The sequence below is a fragment of the Seriola dumerili genome, unplaced genomic scaffold (genome assembly GCF_002260705.1).
Source record: "Seriola dumerili isolate Sdu_G_001 unplaced genomic scaffold, Sdu_1.0 BDQW01000242.1, whole genome shotgun sequence".
NCBI lineage: Eukaryota > Metazoa > Chordata > Actinopteri > Carangiformes > Carangidae > Seriola > Seriola dumerili.
The window spans coordinates 232715-249784 of NW_019174497.1; the positions used below are offsets into that span (position 1 = coordinate 232715).

Here is a 17070-nt window from a genome sequence, read left to right on the forward strand (position 1 = left end):
GAAAAGAAAAGAAAAAACGCACATTTCCGAGGAGTACCTGAAGGCAGCGAAGGACTGCCACTCAGTCAGAAGTTCGCCCAGAAATTCATGGCTTCGTCTCCATTCTGTCTCCACCAGGGGGCGCAGCCCGGGGGAGGCTCAATCCAAACCATCCACTCCGCTGCTCCTCGTACCATGAGCTGAATCTGTCCGGGACAGACCAGGGAAGATGGCGGCCACTGACCATTCCCGGTCCGAAGCTGCAAAACAGCGTCGGCAGGATCAGCTGCAGCGATGGCTGGGCTCGGAGACGGATCAGACGGGATCAGACGCGCGGGAAACCTCGGGTGGTTCCGGGACGCGGCGGACGAAAGTCCGGTTCGCCCAAGGAGCAGTGTTTATGGCCGCCTGCTCCGCCGGAGACCGGGAGGAGGTGGCAGCGCTGCTCCGGCAGGGAGCTGACATCAACCACGCCAACATAGACGGACTGACAGCGCTTCATCAGGTAGCAAGTTTATCGAGTCTAACTGTTATAAACCGTGTTTGTGTTTTCATTAATTTATTTGTTTATGACTTCACCGCTGAGTTGGTGCTAACTGTCGCTCAACTAGCGGCAACGGTTTATCCGTTAATGATCCTCACAGAGGAGAAGCGTTCACTTAACTTACCGGGGAGTTAGAGGTTAAATCTCCCAGTTAACGTAAATCCAAACATTCCCGTTGCTTTTAACCCAGCTTCTTCTGTAGTTTAAATTGAACTTTACTATCGCCCCAGCAGCAGCATTTGTGGCCTGTGTGGACAGACACAGTTAGGTTAGTAGCCTGTTGGAAGGCTGGCTCATCCGCACTGTTGTACTCAGTAAGTTGCAGGCTTCTTTTTTGTAGCATACAAGCGGGCAGGGGGACAGCAGTTAGCAGTAGGCAGTAAAAACAGCTCTGGGCCTCTGGGATCTTTGTTAGACATTAATAAGCACAGAGTGTCCGACTTGTGACAGCCAGTCCTCGGTGGACTCTCAGTGAAATACTGAGTCGTTGAATTCAGGGAGGATTTTATCATCTGATCAACAGGTTTTTAGTATTTTTCTCAAGGAGGAAAGCAAAGGGGAGTCTTTTGATTAAAAACAGGGCAACTTAGTCAGAAAGAGTGTGGTTTAGCCTTCAGTTTTTTAATTGCAGTTTATGTCCCAAATAGGCTGCACTGGCTTCTCCAGAGCATGTTCCAGCTTTAATGCAGCTCCCTCCCTCCCCTTCATTCAGTCATAACACAGCGGAGCAGTCTGGACAACATCACTGTCACACAAGCCCTTGGTGATGCAGTATTTCCTCTGCTTTTATGATACTGTGTGTCATAAACACATTGCCGCCTCTTCACATACAGTGAACTCACAGTTGGATGGATTTAACTTTGATATCTAAGCATACTTGTCAACATAAGAGATGTTGTGCTTTTAATTTTCTGGCCCACTGGAGCTGAGTGCTGGTTCAGCAGGCCTGTGTGCTTCACTGTGATGTCATTCCCAGAGATGATCGGTGTTTTCCTCCTAATTTAAGACAATTGTATGTATTTGAGAGGCTGCATTCCCATGACCAGTTCAGATGAGTGAGTGAGCATGTTCCTGCCTGGATGTTCAGTAAGTGGGCCCTCTTTTGGTCGATCCACATGTTGGACTGTCACCCAGTGTGGTCCCTCTCCTGCCCTCCATCCCTTCCTCCCCTGTTGCTCGTGGGTTGCCTGGCAACCAGAATTAAATATAGGCCCACACACTCCAAACTTTCCATCCTCTGCATCCAAAGCCTTTCTGTCTTCTCCACTACTCTTTCTCACTCTTTTGCCCCCCTCTTTCTCCTCCTCCTCCTCCTCTCTCTGTCTCTCTTTCTTTTTCTCCTTCCCTTTGCCAATTCCCCATGGAGGGGACTTTGGGGATTTCGGATGAAGAAATGGAAAACATTCCTCAAACAGCACAAGCTGCTGTTGTCAAAGGCCATTTCCACAATGAGTCATTTGATGACACAGTGAAGGAGTCTGCTGGGAGCCTGTGTGTGCACCCTCCTAATGCACAGGGTGCGAGAAATGCCCTCTGTTCATTCATACAGCTTGGAGCACCCACTTGTTTCAGAGGGCTTCCCCTCTGTTGAGAGTGAAGCCTGCCTTTGATTTGCCATGCTCTGGCTCCGGAGCATGCTACAAACCTCAGCTCAGGGTCTCACAGTGACCATGTTTTTGTTTTTTCCACCATACTCCCCGAGTAATTATCTCATATTATGAAGGAGGGATGGGGACTTGTAGCAGCTTTGTGATTAGTTGATTTAGCCCAAAAGCAAAGCCTCTTAGGTGGCTTAAGACAGGACTGATGGACAGGTTTCTGTGTGGGTATAGGCACTTGCTGCTGTGACATCCTGCAGAGTAACTGATAACATTGAATGATTGGAAAGACTGTTACGTTAGGGAGTGTAGTCACCTGATCAGTGTCATCTCATCAGCTGATAGTGATGAAATCTTACATTGAAACATATTCCTTATTTAGGTAGTCCCATGTATGAGATACACGAAGCAAACCAGGAAAATAAGCATACATAAAGGTTGGCTTGATTTTTGTTTTCCAAATAAACATAAGTAGTAATCTATGTGCGTGCTCTTTGCTTACTCCAGTACAGATTAAGATTTTTCTTTTTACATCAGTGAGAATCACTTGAAGCTGATTTCTATCCAGACTGACAAATGATAGATGGATACCAATGAAATCTTTTTTACAGAGGATGAACCTTAAAGACTTTGTCGATCAGCTGACCTTCCCTCTAGCACCACTGTGCGGTTGACATTTGTGCTTTTGAATAAGATGTCTACATTGGTACAAACATTCATGCCCCTCTCAGGATGAATTGTAATGACATGTAATAATGTAATTATTTTTTATCTGGTGCCACCAGCAGGTCAGACTTTCACTTTGTTGTATAATCACATTCCTGCAAAATGAATATAATTCCCATGTCTCAGCTGTAATTTATCTTTCAGAAATTAATAAATGTTAAGGTGAACATGGTAAACAATAACGCTATATCTGCTTAACATCCGCATCTTAGCATTGTCACTGTGAGCATGTTGCCATTTTAGCATTAGCATTTAGCTCAAAGCACAGTTGTGTCCAAGTACATTGTCACAGAGCCATTAGCATGACTAGATGTTTGTTTGTCATTGACTCATAAAATCCTTATTTTATTAAAACGAGTGAAGAATCTTCCTGTGTAGTTAGCATTAAAAAATGAATCACCAATGATTTTTGTAATTGTTGAACTCTTTTATTAAGCAAAAGTGCCTCATGTTTTACATTTACCTTTACATTTATTCATTTGGAGACACTTTTACTCAAAGCGACTTACAAGTGAGGGACAACACTAAAGCTTCAGTGTGGTAGGAGACCTTGATGTAAGCACTATGTACTAAATATATTCAATAAGGCGAAGTGCATGAAGATCAGATTAAGAAGTTCACCGAAAGTGCATAGTGCACAATATTCGGTTTCCAGCTTCATATGATTTCCATCAGACAGTTTCAAGACAAAACAAGCAATATGATGGTATTACCTTGAATTTACAGTACATTCACAAAACATGAAAAAATAATGTTAGTGCATGCTCAGTCCTCACATCATCACAGGCTGGGCTGTGACATTGATAGAGAATCAGTAATATTTTGTGTTATTCTTTGCAGAGAGGTTCACAACTCTCAAAACTTTGGCTGGTCTTTATCAGTTTTAGAGCTAGTTGCTGGTGCACACTGTAAAAACTTTTTCAATCATCTCTGTAAATAATTGAAGCATAAAACCCCTATTTTTTAAAAACAAATGAACGAACTGCTACTGTTGCAAGGTTATTAACTTACAAATTTAATTTGATACTAACTTACTAACTAATAACTTATTTAGATTTTAATTTGACACTAGTGAAGGGATAGTAGGATAGTAGGTGAAATTAAAGCAGCATAACATAACACCATAAGGTTCTCATGGGATTCATCTTGGGACTTGTGTTGGATCACATTGGGATCTTTGCTCGACCAGCCTCAGGAAAAGCAGCTAAATGGATTCGCTGTTCACTCGCGCCATGAAATGACTGTTTTGGAAAGTACTTGAGGGCTTTTAGCAGCCCACTTAACAGAAAGTTTTTATAACAAGTAGACACAGTAGTCATTGTTTTTAGACCCAGTGCTTTAGTTGAATTTAATAGATTTTGGAAGTGTCTTGAGTTTTGACTTTCACAACAAACCAAAAGGGGTCAAGACCTTCTCTACTGTACTGAAACTGGACTCTGACTGACGTGTGCAGTCTGGTTTCTGTTTTTTTAATATGTGTAACAGGGATTCCTATAATAAACAGTAAACACTTGTACAGCAATCCATCATGTGGCTGTGTGTCCTCTGGCAGGCCTGCATTGATGAAAATGCTGAGATGGTGCAGTTTCTGGTGGAGAGCGGGAGTGACGTCAACAGAGGGGACAACGAGGGCTGGACTCCTCTGCACGCTGCAGCGTCCTGCGGCTTCATCCAGATCGCTAAGTGAGTGTTGACTGTCACCACAGTGACACATCACTGTCAACCATTGTGATTTAAATACTCACAGTTATCAGGCCTACAGTCACTCTGAGTCAGTTTAGTGGTAAACATTGTATAGGCATGGACAGGACATTTTAGTGGATGACAGTGAACTCAGTTTATTCATGTGTGTATATATATATATATTATACCATTTTCTGATGTAACTGTTGCAGTCTGAACTGTGCTTTTGTTTTTGAAGATACCTGATAGAACACGGCGCTCATGTCGGGGCGGTGAACAGTGAAGGGGAGCTTCCTCTGGACGTGGCCACAGAAGACGCCATGGAGAGACTTCTCAAAGCGGAAATCAAGAAACAAGGTGAGGAATTGCTGGGTAGCCACGTTAACGCTTCCACTTGACTCAAAGTCCTATGTTGCATCTTATCAGTTCTGTTGCCACATGGCTGTGCGTGCGATCTTTATGACAATCTTAAGTACATGATAACTGTAATATATGACGTGTTTTGGTTATCATTATATATTTTATATAATTTTAATTATGAGTGCGAGAACTGTGCTTAATTGTTTGTCATTTTTCATTTGCCAAGCATTTGGTGGTTACTGCCTCAAATATGAGTTGCTGCTTTTTCTGCTTTATGTCATTGTAAATTGAATATCTTTGAGTTTTGAGTGGTTCAAGGTATTTGAACATGTGACCTTTGGTACTAGGAAACTGTCAATGATGGCGATAATGTAGATGATCAGATGCTTTTAGGTGCTTTAATGTCTTGGTCCATGTTGTTTAAATGACCGATTCCCTACAACTTTGGCATCAGTTATTTATTGAAGGCAGAATCAATTAGGAAATTATACAGAGATCTAATTGCATAGAGCAAAAGAAAATGGTGATGAAAATCTCTAAATATCTGTCTCATAAATATATAGATTCAAAACTTCCTTTGCATTTTCGTTTTTACAAGTGGTCACGATTAAAACGCCCTCATTCTGAATCGATGAAAATAGGCCAAGAAATGAGGACAGAGTCATGATTTGTACCAAGTGTTCTTTGAACTTCATAGCACTGATGTGCACAGAGGCTCCAGGCTTATATCTTCATCACTGTTAAACTCACAGTTTGCTGAGATCCAAATGCAACTGAAACTTTTTCTATTTCTCGTCCATACACACTGAGCAAACATCATACGTTAAAAATTAAACTGGCTGGGGATTTTCAGTTTTGGAAGCTCATTTGCCACTGTGTGTTTATGTGTGCGTCACAGGCATAGACGTGGACAAGGCCCGAAAGGAGGAAGAGAGGATCATGCTCCAGGACGCCATGGCGGTGCTGGCAGGAGGTGGCACTCTCACACCTCACCCAAACACTAAGGCGACCGCTCTCCATGTTGCCGCTGCCAAAGGCTACATTGAAGTCCTGAAGTGAGCATCAGTCCACACACACACACACACACACACAGCAATGACAGGTTGTTAGCTTTTGTCGTATTTTGGTGTCACACCAAGTCAAACAGCTTTTATTCATGGCCTTGTTCCTCATTCTCTCCCTCCTTGTTCCCTCCCCTCTCCCTAACCTTGCTCAGGGTGCTGTTACAGTGCGGGGTGGATGTGGACAGCAGGGACACGGACAGCTGGACGCCCCTGCATGCAGCAGCTCACTGGGGGCAGGAGGAGGTGTGCACCCTTCTCGCTGACAACATGTGTGATATGGGTGCCGTCAACAATGTGGTGAGCAGGAGACAAACAACCTTTGCTTGGCGTTCTTCTGTGTCTGTGACTGAAGCCTTAGATCGCACCGTGACTGATCATATGCTGTGAATGTCCTTGTAGGGCCAAACACCTCTAGATGTTGCCGATGAGAACCTGGTGGACGCTCTGGAGGAGCTACAGAAGAAACAGAATGCTGTGAGTCCCACCTTCACACAGGATCCACGACTATCCGACTCAGTTATTTAAACCTGATATGATTGATAGTCTTACAGCGGTGAATGTTCTCTGTGTTTATGTGTGTTTATATTCCTCTTCAGTTACGCAGCGAGAAAGAGAAACAGACTCCTGTTATTGAGACCAGCCCGCAAATCTCCATGGTACCAGTTCGCGCACGCAGGTCAGTGCCAGTGTGTTGATGTGTCGGGGTGTGTGTGTATGTGTGTGTGTGTGGGCACACGCTACGCTGTTCCTCAGCTGAACCCCAGTAATCCCAGTACCAGTTGTCTGCATGCAGGTATAATGTTTACAGTCCCAGCATTCATGTGAACCACGTTACTTCTATCCACTGACATTGTTCTGGATAGATGTAGCGCTCAGTGACACTGTGTCCCAGTATCAAGCTAAATACTAACTGTACATACAACATAAAGAAATATAGTATATTTAAAAAAAAAAAAAAAAAAAAACTTCAGCGTGGTGTAAATACATATTTTTGTCCCGCAGTGCAATGCTGAGCAGAAAGAGAAAAATAATTACCTTACAAGAGCATCTCTGCCATAACAAAGGAGTAGAATAGAAAGAGAAAAAAATAAAGTAATCAAAGTAAAATGAGATTTTATATCGGCTATATTTATTTAATTTTTTTATATGTATTGTTTTCAGCAAAATCCTGTGGTTTGTGTTTAAAATAACAGATACGAATATTTCTAAAATATTGCTAATCCAGCAAATTAAATACCTGACAGATCCAATTAAATAAATAAAAATCCAACATTGCCATGAAGCAGCTGTGCTCATTAATTTAACAGTCTACAGTCAACAGTCAACATTAGCCACAACAGTCTAATACACCTAGAGATGTATGCAATAGTTACCACATAATGAGTTTATGTATGTCCCATTCATTATGCACATGAATTCTAAGCAGGGTATGTAGAGTGAAACGTGTCAAAATAAGGCAAATTATAAACATTCACTGTGCATGTTTAAACTATACCATACTCTCATAATGCAACACTGATTTCTTTTATTGTATGTGTGTATATTATTGTATATACATATACAATTAGTATATAGTGTGGAATTGGGACACAGTAATTGTTTGCCATTTGTGTGGGTGCTGTGCTGCTATTTTATCCCTGTTGGTTTGTGTAAGATTTGCATCATCACATGAAGAAAAGATCAGACAAGCTGTAAAACAGGCGATTTGGAAAAACACATTGGTTAAAGTAACATGTAGCATGTAAATGGTGATAAGACAGCAGTTCTACACACGGCATCACAGAAATTGACCCCACCGTCCCACCCACTGGTGTGTTGATTGGCGCATGCTCGCTCTAATTGGCTGCACATGGAATGATTGCCTTCACTGATCAGCTCCCTGCATGCCACCTGTTGTTCCACCCCACCTTGGCCCCGCCCCTGCAGGACATCTATCTCTCGTATGAGCAGTAAGGAGAAGATCTGCCTCCACGAGCGGGAGAAGCACCCACCTCCTGCCCTGCAGAGCAGTCCGGCTGAGGACGAGGAGGAGGAAGGCCAGACGGGACAAAGTCAGTCTCAGAGCCAGGCAAAAGCTTCCAGCAGCTCCAGCTCGGAGGAGGAGAGTGAATCTGAGAGTGATGCAGAGTCAGGTGTGAGAAAGTTTCCTTTTTTTGAAGGAAATCTTTGGTATTGCTGCTAATCAATATTTAAGCAAAGTGTGTTTAAGAAGTAACATGTTTTAGCAGATCAGAATTTTATGATTTTATGGTGTACCTCATGATTCATTAATTGCTGACCTTTGCACGGTTGCAGAGAAAGCGAAAAACCGAGAGATCATAAATAACTTGAACAACAAACGAAACACCAGCAGCCTGCTTCCTACCTCCATGTCAACGAGTACTGCTGCAAGCCAAGTGAAAAAGGTCATATATAGAGTTATTATATAAACAATATCAAATGGCTATTTTAGCTGCATAACAGTACTAAATAACAGAAATGGTGACTTTTATTGGCTGATTAGCAGGAACCAAGCAAACCCACAACCACTGAGGCCCCGGGCTCCTGGAGAACATCTCTGAGGAAGGCTGGTAGCTCGGTGACTCTGGGCTCAGTTGGACTGTCTGACTCCAGCCAGGACGCCAGCAGACCTCCAGAGACAGGCCTGGGCATGACCCGCTCTGCCTCCAGCCCCCGCCTCAGCTCCGAGGCTGACACCAAGGTACGCACCACAGGCGCCCACATGATTCAAGCATTTATACACCCGTGAAACCACAGCTATTATTTTATAAATCCAGCATGACGTGCCAAATATAGGCTTCTTTTACAGCTTCCATTCACTGAGTCGCATAAATAACTGATGAACTGCTCTCACCCCTCGTCGTCAGGAGCCAAGGCTCGCTAGGGTACCACCCATTCCAACAAGGAGACTCTTCAGTATTCCAGACAGCAGCCCTGACAACTCCAACAGGTGGGCCTGTGCTCCGATATGCTTCCTGCACTTGTGAAACCAGAATCTGTTTTTCTGAGTCACTGCATATGTGCCCTTGTCACCTTGTCTGTCTCCTTCAGTTGGCTAAGCCGTAGCTCCTCTTACACCCGGCGCCTTCATAGTCAAACAGGGAATGATCTCACTAGTTCCACCCCCTATTTGCTTCACAGGTCAGTCATGCTGCTCACTGCCCGTCTTGTACTTGTTTGCCCTCCTGTTTGCATGCGATTGTTTCTGCAGTGTCACAGCACATTACATTCCCCCAGCAGTGAATACTAAATGTATGTATGTGTGTGTGTGGCTGTGAAAGATGCCTTTGTGTTTCCAATGGGTTTTGTCATGTTGCTAGCTCATCTTATGGAAAGAGACTGGATGACCCCACCGTGACCTCAGCTAGCACAGGAACAAGCTCTGCTGGACTCAGCCGCCTTAACAGTGTCTTGGCGCAGAGGTATTTAATTTTTGTATACTGTACTGTATGTCAATTTGTCTGGAACATTTTCCGCACTTATCTGAAAGATCTGATAGCCAGCTCTTATCTTTCTCCCAAAGACTTCCTCAGGAACAGACAGAGAAGAAGGATCAGTCTGCCGTCACCACCTCCAACTCTCAGAGCACGACCACGGGCGAACAGGAGACCAAGCAGCGGCGCAAGTGAGTTATTATTGCGGGGCTGATGGTTTTTAAACTGCGAGCCTGATGCTGGTGCTGTTCTGTGGCTTAAAAGTTTGATTTGATTTGTGCAGATCCTATCTGACGCCAGTGCGGGATGAAGAAGCAGAGGCGCAGAGGAAGGCTCGCTCCAGACACGCACGGCAGTCCCGCCGCTCCACTCAGGTACAAACGCCACCTGCTGATGAGAGGAAGATGAGGAGGAAGCCGCCCAGCTCTGGAGAAGTTCTGTTGGTCAGTCTGGTACATAACATGGTGTTGTCTCTTGTATATGAAGGGGGTGACACTAACAGATCTGCAGGAAGCGGAGAAGACCATGAAAACCATGAAGACTGACAACAAAGGGAGAGAAAAGAAGGAGGAGGAAGAGAAGGAGAAAGAGAAGGAAACAAAACCGAAGAAGGGAGAGGAGGGGGTGAGAGCCATATTTCAGAGTTATAGCCCTGTTTTGGCTGCACTTATATAACGTCATGTGACATCACTTACTGTGTTTACAGGAAGTGAGCTGGAGGTCTCGTATTGCCAGCCTGCAGAAGTCGGACCTGCTGGGCCTCACGCAGCCCGCTGGCACTCCACGGCCTCAGGCTTCTGACAGGAGAGGTACGCGTCACCACCACGTCCCTTTTATTCCTAACGAATAGACGATAGGAACGATAGAAATTGACCTAGTTGAAATAGTTGATTTGGTGTTTAACGTCCGCTGTCTGGCTTTGTTCCAGATGTTGAGGCCAGCACTGGGGAGAGTGAGACTGAGCGATGGGCCAGGGAGCGCAGGGAGAGGAGGCAAGCTCGGGCCAGAAGGAAGGCACAGAGGACCGGGGAGGTACATCACACATACCTTTTTTTTTTTTTTTTTTTTTTTTTTTTTTTTTTATCTGGAAACTTGATGCAAGAAAAGACCAAAGAAACAAAACCAGTGATGTGAGTTTTATAAGAACATGTTGCACTGTCTGTTTCAGAGTGATGACAATGATCCCAGTGGAGAGGAAGAGTTCTCAGGCAGTGGGCTGGATCCACAGGTGTGTGTGTGTGTATGTTTATTTGTGGTCACTGTGGACTGTAACCTAAGACACCAGCCATAACTTGTTTGTCTTCTCTGTTTACAGACAGACAAACACTTGAGTTCCAGGTATGAATACATCCTTTGACCTATTTGATTTCCCCTCTTTCTTCATTCTGTCAGCACAGTCTCTGTGATAGCAGTATCTCTGACCTCTGCTCTCCTCATCCACTCAGGTCAGATGTATCCTGTAACGACTATACCCAGGGAGGAGAATCTGAGACCAAGGATTTTAAGAAGGTCGGCAGACAGGGCCGATATTGAGGTCACACAATTTGTTTCTCTTATTTGTCCCAGTTATTTACTGATATATGTGTGTGTGTGTGTGTGTTTGTTTGTTTGTGTGTCTGTCAGTTGTTCGAGGAGGTCTCCAGAGAGAACAGCCAGCTCCAGTCTCAGCTGCAGGACACTCAGAGGATTATCAGTCAGACTAGGTTGGACCTGGAAAAGGCCACGCAGGTGATGACACAGATAGACAAAAGTTAAATGCAAACTGTTATTTTAACCTTCCCCGTGCAAAGACAAAAGGACGCATATCAGAGTGGTAAAACCGGTAATCTGTAAGCTCTGTCATTGTGTGCCATCTGTTTTTCTTGGATTCCCTGTTTTGTGTTCAGTTCAGGTGGTTATTACCCATCAGGCTATCCTCCCAAACCCTATTCTGTTTATCACAATTACTTTTTTTTTTGAAGATAAAAACATGTCAAACTTCTTGGTTTAATCAAAATGATCATTAAAGGTGAAAATATGGAACTTTTAAAAGAAGTAATTCAATCATCTTACAAATGAATTAATTTAAAATACAATGCGCCCATGCTCTCATACATGTGCACACATTCTCCCGTCAAGTTTGTTTTGATAGATCCCAACTTTTGTGTGGGAAGTGGCGTACACCTCCGTCAGGCCCTGTTTTGTGTGTATGCAGCGGTTATAAATGAGGCCCCTGGTGTGACCAGTAGCTTTTGGTGGCTAATATTAGCAAATGATTGCAAACCTTAGAAAGTAACTGACATTACTGAGCCAGTTCACTGACTTGTCTCTGCTTGAGCTCCTGTTACGCCACATTAAAGCAGGTCATTTAAATATTTCAGGGGTAATGTCACAAAATAAAACAAGAAGTAACACTGAACCTCAGCAGGAGACATCAATTATAGAATTCAATCATAATTCATTATATAGGATGTTCAGTGTCTTTTTTTTAATTTATGTATTTGTGTTGTCTTGAGAATTACTGTTGCCTATTTATACCCCCAATGACCTACAATGCACCATGACAAATGGTGTACAATCAGTGGTCCATAACTGAGAGCTAACTACCATAATGCCCTCTGCAGACAAGGAAAATAAGGCCAATTTAGACGGATGCCAGAGAGGTCAGGAGTGAGTTTTTTTTTTTTTTTTTTTTTTTTTTTTTTTTTTTTCTCTCTCTCTAGTAAAACTCCTTTTATATAATGTGTATACAGCTAACAGTGAGAGATTTTGGACACAGTCATGTTTTTTGTTTCCTGCTTGTCATTTGTTGGCTTGATGTCTTTAAAGCCGCTGACTCAAGCGGTTAAAGTGAGACTGTCACTTTTGCAAGGAGAAATAACAATTTTTATTTATTTTTTTTTTTTTCATATAAATGAAAAGCTAAATTAATGAGAAATAAAACACACCAGGCTCAGTTCAGTGTCGTCAGAGATTTGGTCACTACAGCCGTAACCCGGTCTGGTATAACCAATAAAGGTGGTTAATATTAGCAAAATAATGCAGTGTAACTGATGTTTTGTGAACTTTGTGACCACTTGTGCTGCTGTTACCGTTATGTTTTACCATTGTATTAACTGTCATCCTGTACTGATGGACACAGTGGTTGTGGAGCAAAAACTGCAGTCTCCTTTTAATTAAAAATATAATTTAGCAAAACGGACACATCACAGGTTGTAACTTTTATATTCTTTTTGCACACAGGCCTTCTAGTGATCATTAGGGGCCCACTGTTGTGTGGATAATGTTAATATTGTTGCTTTGTTGCATCCAACAGAGACAGGAGCGCTTCAGTGACTGTTCAGCCCTGCTGGAGCTGGAGAGAAAGGTAATGCCTCTCTGCTGATGATGTTACGTGCTGATTTTTGTAGCTTCATCTGGCTCACAACTGCCACCCCTGCTGTCTGTTGACGCTCTCTCCCCCCTCCCCCCACTCCAACCTCCAACTTTCTCACCTGTTTTCACTCAACTTTTGTGTGCTTTCCTCCTTCTTTACATCACTTCCTGTCTGCCCCCACCCCACCATCCCTTCACGTTTCCCTGGCATCAGGACCGGAGGATGTTGGAGCGGCGAATGGCAGAGCTGGAGGAGGAGCTAAAGGTGAGGAGATACTCAGAATGAAATCTGATCATGGCCACAGACACTTTGCATGCTCCTGCTTGATTAGCTTGGCTTTAGCTTATGCAGTTCAGCAGAGTGGTGAAGGCACACTGTAGAGAGCTGTTTTTACAGTGTATTCTCTCTAATGTTACATCTCATAGATTAATTTGGTTGTTGATCAAATTAATAGATGTTTTTTGTTTTACTTGTCCAACAGCCCAGCTGTGCCTTCATAATACCAGTTACTCATTTTGTAAATTGTCTGACCTTTTTATATTGAATCAGAATGAAAAAGTAGAGAGTGTAGGTCATTTTTCTTTAAAGGAATAGTTCAACAGTTTGGGAAATGTGCTTATTCCCTTTCTTGCAGAGTTTTAGATGAGAAGATTGATACCACTCTCATGTCTGTACAGTAAATATGTAGCTGGAGCCATGAGTAGGTTATCTTAGCTTAGCATAAAGACTGGGAAGCAGCAAGCCTGGTTCCAATTGAAGGTAACTGGCTGCTGGTAAAATAAAATACACTAAATACCCCCTTTTTAAATGTGCTTATTGCTAGTTCTTTGCCACCAGACTTTTATTTTATAGCTCCTCCACTCAGGGTTGTGACACTTAAGTACCACATATAAGGACCTGATAATTAGTTCAGTGTCTTGTATCCAGATTCTTGAGGCTCTGTAGGACCAACATGGGTAACAAATGAGATGATCACCTGTGTGCTTTGTTTGTCCACATTTCAGCCAAATACATGTACAAAAGCTGTTATGAGTGTGTGGCAGCAAAAGATCACTGTCCTTATCATTAGAAAATGTGCTAAGTTAGAAATGAGGCCACTGTCTTTCTTTCAGCTGTATTTAATGCAGTGCTCTGCTTCCTTTTGATACTGTTAACTCAGCTTTAATACATTAGTGTTAATTAATCAGCTGTTTCTTTGATTAATGGTTGTTTAATAGGGTTTTTTTCAGGGCAGACACTTGGACATTTCATAGCAGAAAAAAGCGCAAGTGTAATTAACAAGCGTGCAGATTCTTTGTATTGAGCTTGTTGGGTCAAACAAGAGCAAGCAAAGTGATCTTTAATAATATCCTAGTAACACTTGCATTTTTTCCTGTCACATGTTAAAATATCTGCTGCGAAAAAGGCCCATAATATACAAGCAATACAACCATATAATAGAATCATTAATAAATAAATAATAAAATCTGGTTGTGTATTTTGTTGTGTTGTAATGTGAGCTTCATTTTTACCACCAGGTTCTGGTTGACCTGAGAGCAGACAACCAGCGTCTTAAAGATGAAAATGGAGCACTGATCCGTGTCATCAGCAAACTCTCCAAATAGACATGGAGAGAGAGAGGGAGAGAGAGAGACACACACACGAAGAGCAGGGATCTCCCCCCCTTTCCCATCCATCCATCCATCCATCCATCCATCCCTCCTTCCACACATTCCTCCCAGTGCCAAAGAGTGAGAGGGGGGGAGAGGAGCAGCAGAATGTCCTACGTTACATGAGCACCACAGCTTGACTTGGATTGTGATGCCTCTCTGTGAACAGCTGGAGTGGCTTTTGTGTGCCTTAATGCCCGTTAGTCACAGGAAGACGGATGGCATGAGGGCCCGTGGCTTTGGTCAGAGCTCCAACAGTAGCAACATGAGACTTGACAACAGCCAAAACGCCCACAGCTGGTGCAACACACAAAACACAAAATCTACAACGACTGTGCATCAGGGGAACTTGAACGTGCACACACATTCCTATGCGTGCATCACATACTTCCTCAATGCACATTCCACTGAGCGCACAAGGCAGCTTGGGCCTTAAAGCTCCCACTTAGTATTTATTTTTTTGTGAACACACTCACGTCACACACTCACGAATTTACCCCACTCACAGTCCAGATCGAATGTGTTGCCAAGCAGTAAAGGTTTCGGTGTATTTGTTTAAAACTCGGCTCTGAAACACATTTCAGGCTCTGTCTTCACATTCAGTAACGTCCTGACGACACGGCGAAGTCCATGAAGCTCTGTTGGGTTGTTTTGTTTCCACGTGCAAGTGTTTGAACCCACCTACCTCTCCACCTATGCACTTCCCCACATACATTTTTATTTTTGTGACCACAGACACACTCCATGCTCTTAAAAATGACCGCAGAACCAGGTCCGTCGACCACAGCACTTTACTCTCTGCAAAGCAATAAAAGATCTGCGAGGCTTTGCCCGTCCTCCAGTCAGACAACTTTACTTTTCAGAGCAGCGCCTTCTCACTTAGCAAGTCAAGGGAGAAGTTACCCATAGCTGAAGGTCAAAGGTCATTGCACAATTATAAAAAAATTGCTGTTTTGTCAAAGCCTATTATGCTATGAATGGTTTTAATTATTACCATTGGTAAAGATATTATTTTCATAGTTTTTCATTGTCCGTTCCCCTCTTGCAAGGGAGCATGGTTATGTATATTACATGTGTATAAATATTAGTCTTGAAGAATACCCTTTTGAATTAAAATTCCATGTAGCCTTTCATCACATGTTGGTTTTCTAATATATTAAATGGATGTCTGCACCCTAATAAAAAAAAAGTGTGTTTGTAGCAACTGCCTGGTTATTATAAACGCAAATTTTATGGCCAGTTTGTCGACCTTCGCCAGATCATTCACAACGGAGCTGGTACATGCAAGATATTAAATTTAAATGCTTCCTAACATCGTACTCATCCTCACCACTGAATCTTGCTTGGATTCCTTGCTTCTTCATAATGTGCTGTGACTGATGGACTCATCAGATTTTCTCTCTTGTGTGATCTCTGGTCACCTGGTTGTTTTTTTTGTTTGTTTTTTTTCCTGCTTCATCCAAATTGTGCTTGTATCAACCCTGCATACAGTGTCAGTTGCTGTTCTCTGGTAGCCAGATGTCCTGCATCACAGGAGGAAAAAAAGAGGAACTAGAACAGCTGCAACACTGCGATGCTCACACACCATGAGCCTAACAGAGGAAACAGCAACACAGATGTATCTATAGTATGTTTGTACTGTAACATTAATCTACTGCTGCTCCAAGGTGGACTGTACACCATAAGCGGTTTGACTGACATGATAAAAACTGGTGTCATTACATGTGCAGGGTGAGTGTTCGGCAGGCGTCTGTGTAGCTGTAGGAATCCTGTTGTCTTTTGAGCTCCCGTCCTTTTGCACTAAAGAGAAGTTAACACCAGTCATCCATCTGTTTGTCTCATCTGAGAGTGGAGAGATGGACCACTGTCCTGCAGGGTAGAAGTACTGACAACAAGCTGAGCTCCTAATAAGGAAGGGCAGGCTGGCCGAGGCACTCTCTCTGTAAATATCCCTCAGGTCTGAGAAAGACAGAGGAAGGGAGCTGGGGAGGAAGAGGGAAGCGGATGGATTGCAGCCTTATATGGACAAAGCACTGCTTTTCCCAGGGTTTGTGGCTCTGACCCCCTGGCATGATGCCAGATGCTACACAAACAGCTCCTCGGCACCACCAAGAGGTGCAACTAATGTAATGCAGTTGAGGTGAAAAATGTGTCTTCTCTGGGTTTTTTTGTTGTTTTTTTTTTGTTTTTTGTTTTTTTTTTTTTACAATTTTGACAGCTGGTTTTCCAGAAAAACTTGTAATAACTGAAAAACAATGTGAACACAAAAACAAAGCTCACACAACACTACTGTCATCAGGGCTACCTAAGCCCAGCAGGATCCAGGGTGTTTGCATGGTAATTACTTTGTGGTGATTTTATTGGTTGGAAATGTGTTTGTTAAGATGCACTATAGCACGACAAAAACTGAATCGGTGACAGCATTAGTGGCTTTTGCATTTTTACCCTTTAATCTTCAGGCCCTGTCCCAAATATTTGGTTGTAATATTTTGGTTGATACAATGCCTACACAGTACATATTCTTTAAAGGGGTATTTAATACAGTGATTTAATATTGCATTGCCATGAAGTTGGGGGACGCACAAGAGACAGAAAGAAAATAATGGTCAACAATGAAATTGAGATATGCAAAAAGCACCAAAAAACTGAATCATACAATTCCCATAATTCTACTAAAC

General features: G+C 42.9%; 1 protein-coding gene across 3 annotated transcripts; it reads left to right on the plus strand.

Moving 5' to 3' along the window:
• Positions 1–161: 161 nt before the first annotated feature.
• On the plus strand, positions 162–14423 carry LOC111229837 (protein phosphatase 1 regulatory subunit 12A-like). 3 transcript variants are annotated; one of them, XM_022756315.1, is made up of 25 exons: positions 162–484; positions 4400–4530; positions 4769–4887; positions 5789–5945; positions 6107–6251; positions 6354–6428; positions 6551–6630; positions 7881–8086; positions 8250–8359; positions 8458–8655; positions 8822–8904; positions 9006–9095; positions 9275–9376; positions 9478–9579; positions 9672–9762; positions 9875–10012; positions 10095–10197; positions 10317–10420; positions 10557–10616; positions 10704–10726; positions 10834–10897; positions 11012–11116; positions 12684–12734; positions 12957–13007; positions 14261–14423. In XM_022756315.1, exons 1-25 carry the CDS (start codon positions 209–211, stop codon positions 14345–14347), a joined length of 2751 nt encoding a protein of 916 aa, XP_022612036.1. In that variant the 5' UTR covers positions 162–208; the 3' UTR covers positions 14348–14423. The 3 variants fall into 3 exon arrangements, with proteins under 3 accessions (XP_022612036.1, XP_022612037.1, XP_022612039.1); XM_022756316.1 differs by having other exon boundaries at positions 7905–8086; XM_022756318.1 differs by lacking the exon at positions 9006–9095.
• The last annotated feature ends 2647 nt before the right edge of the window (positions 14424–17070 follow it).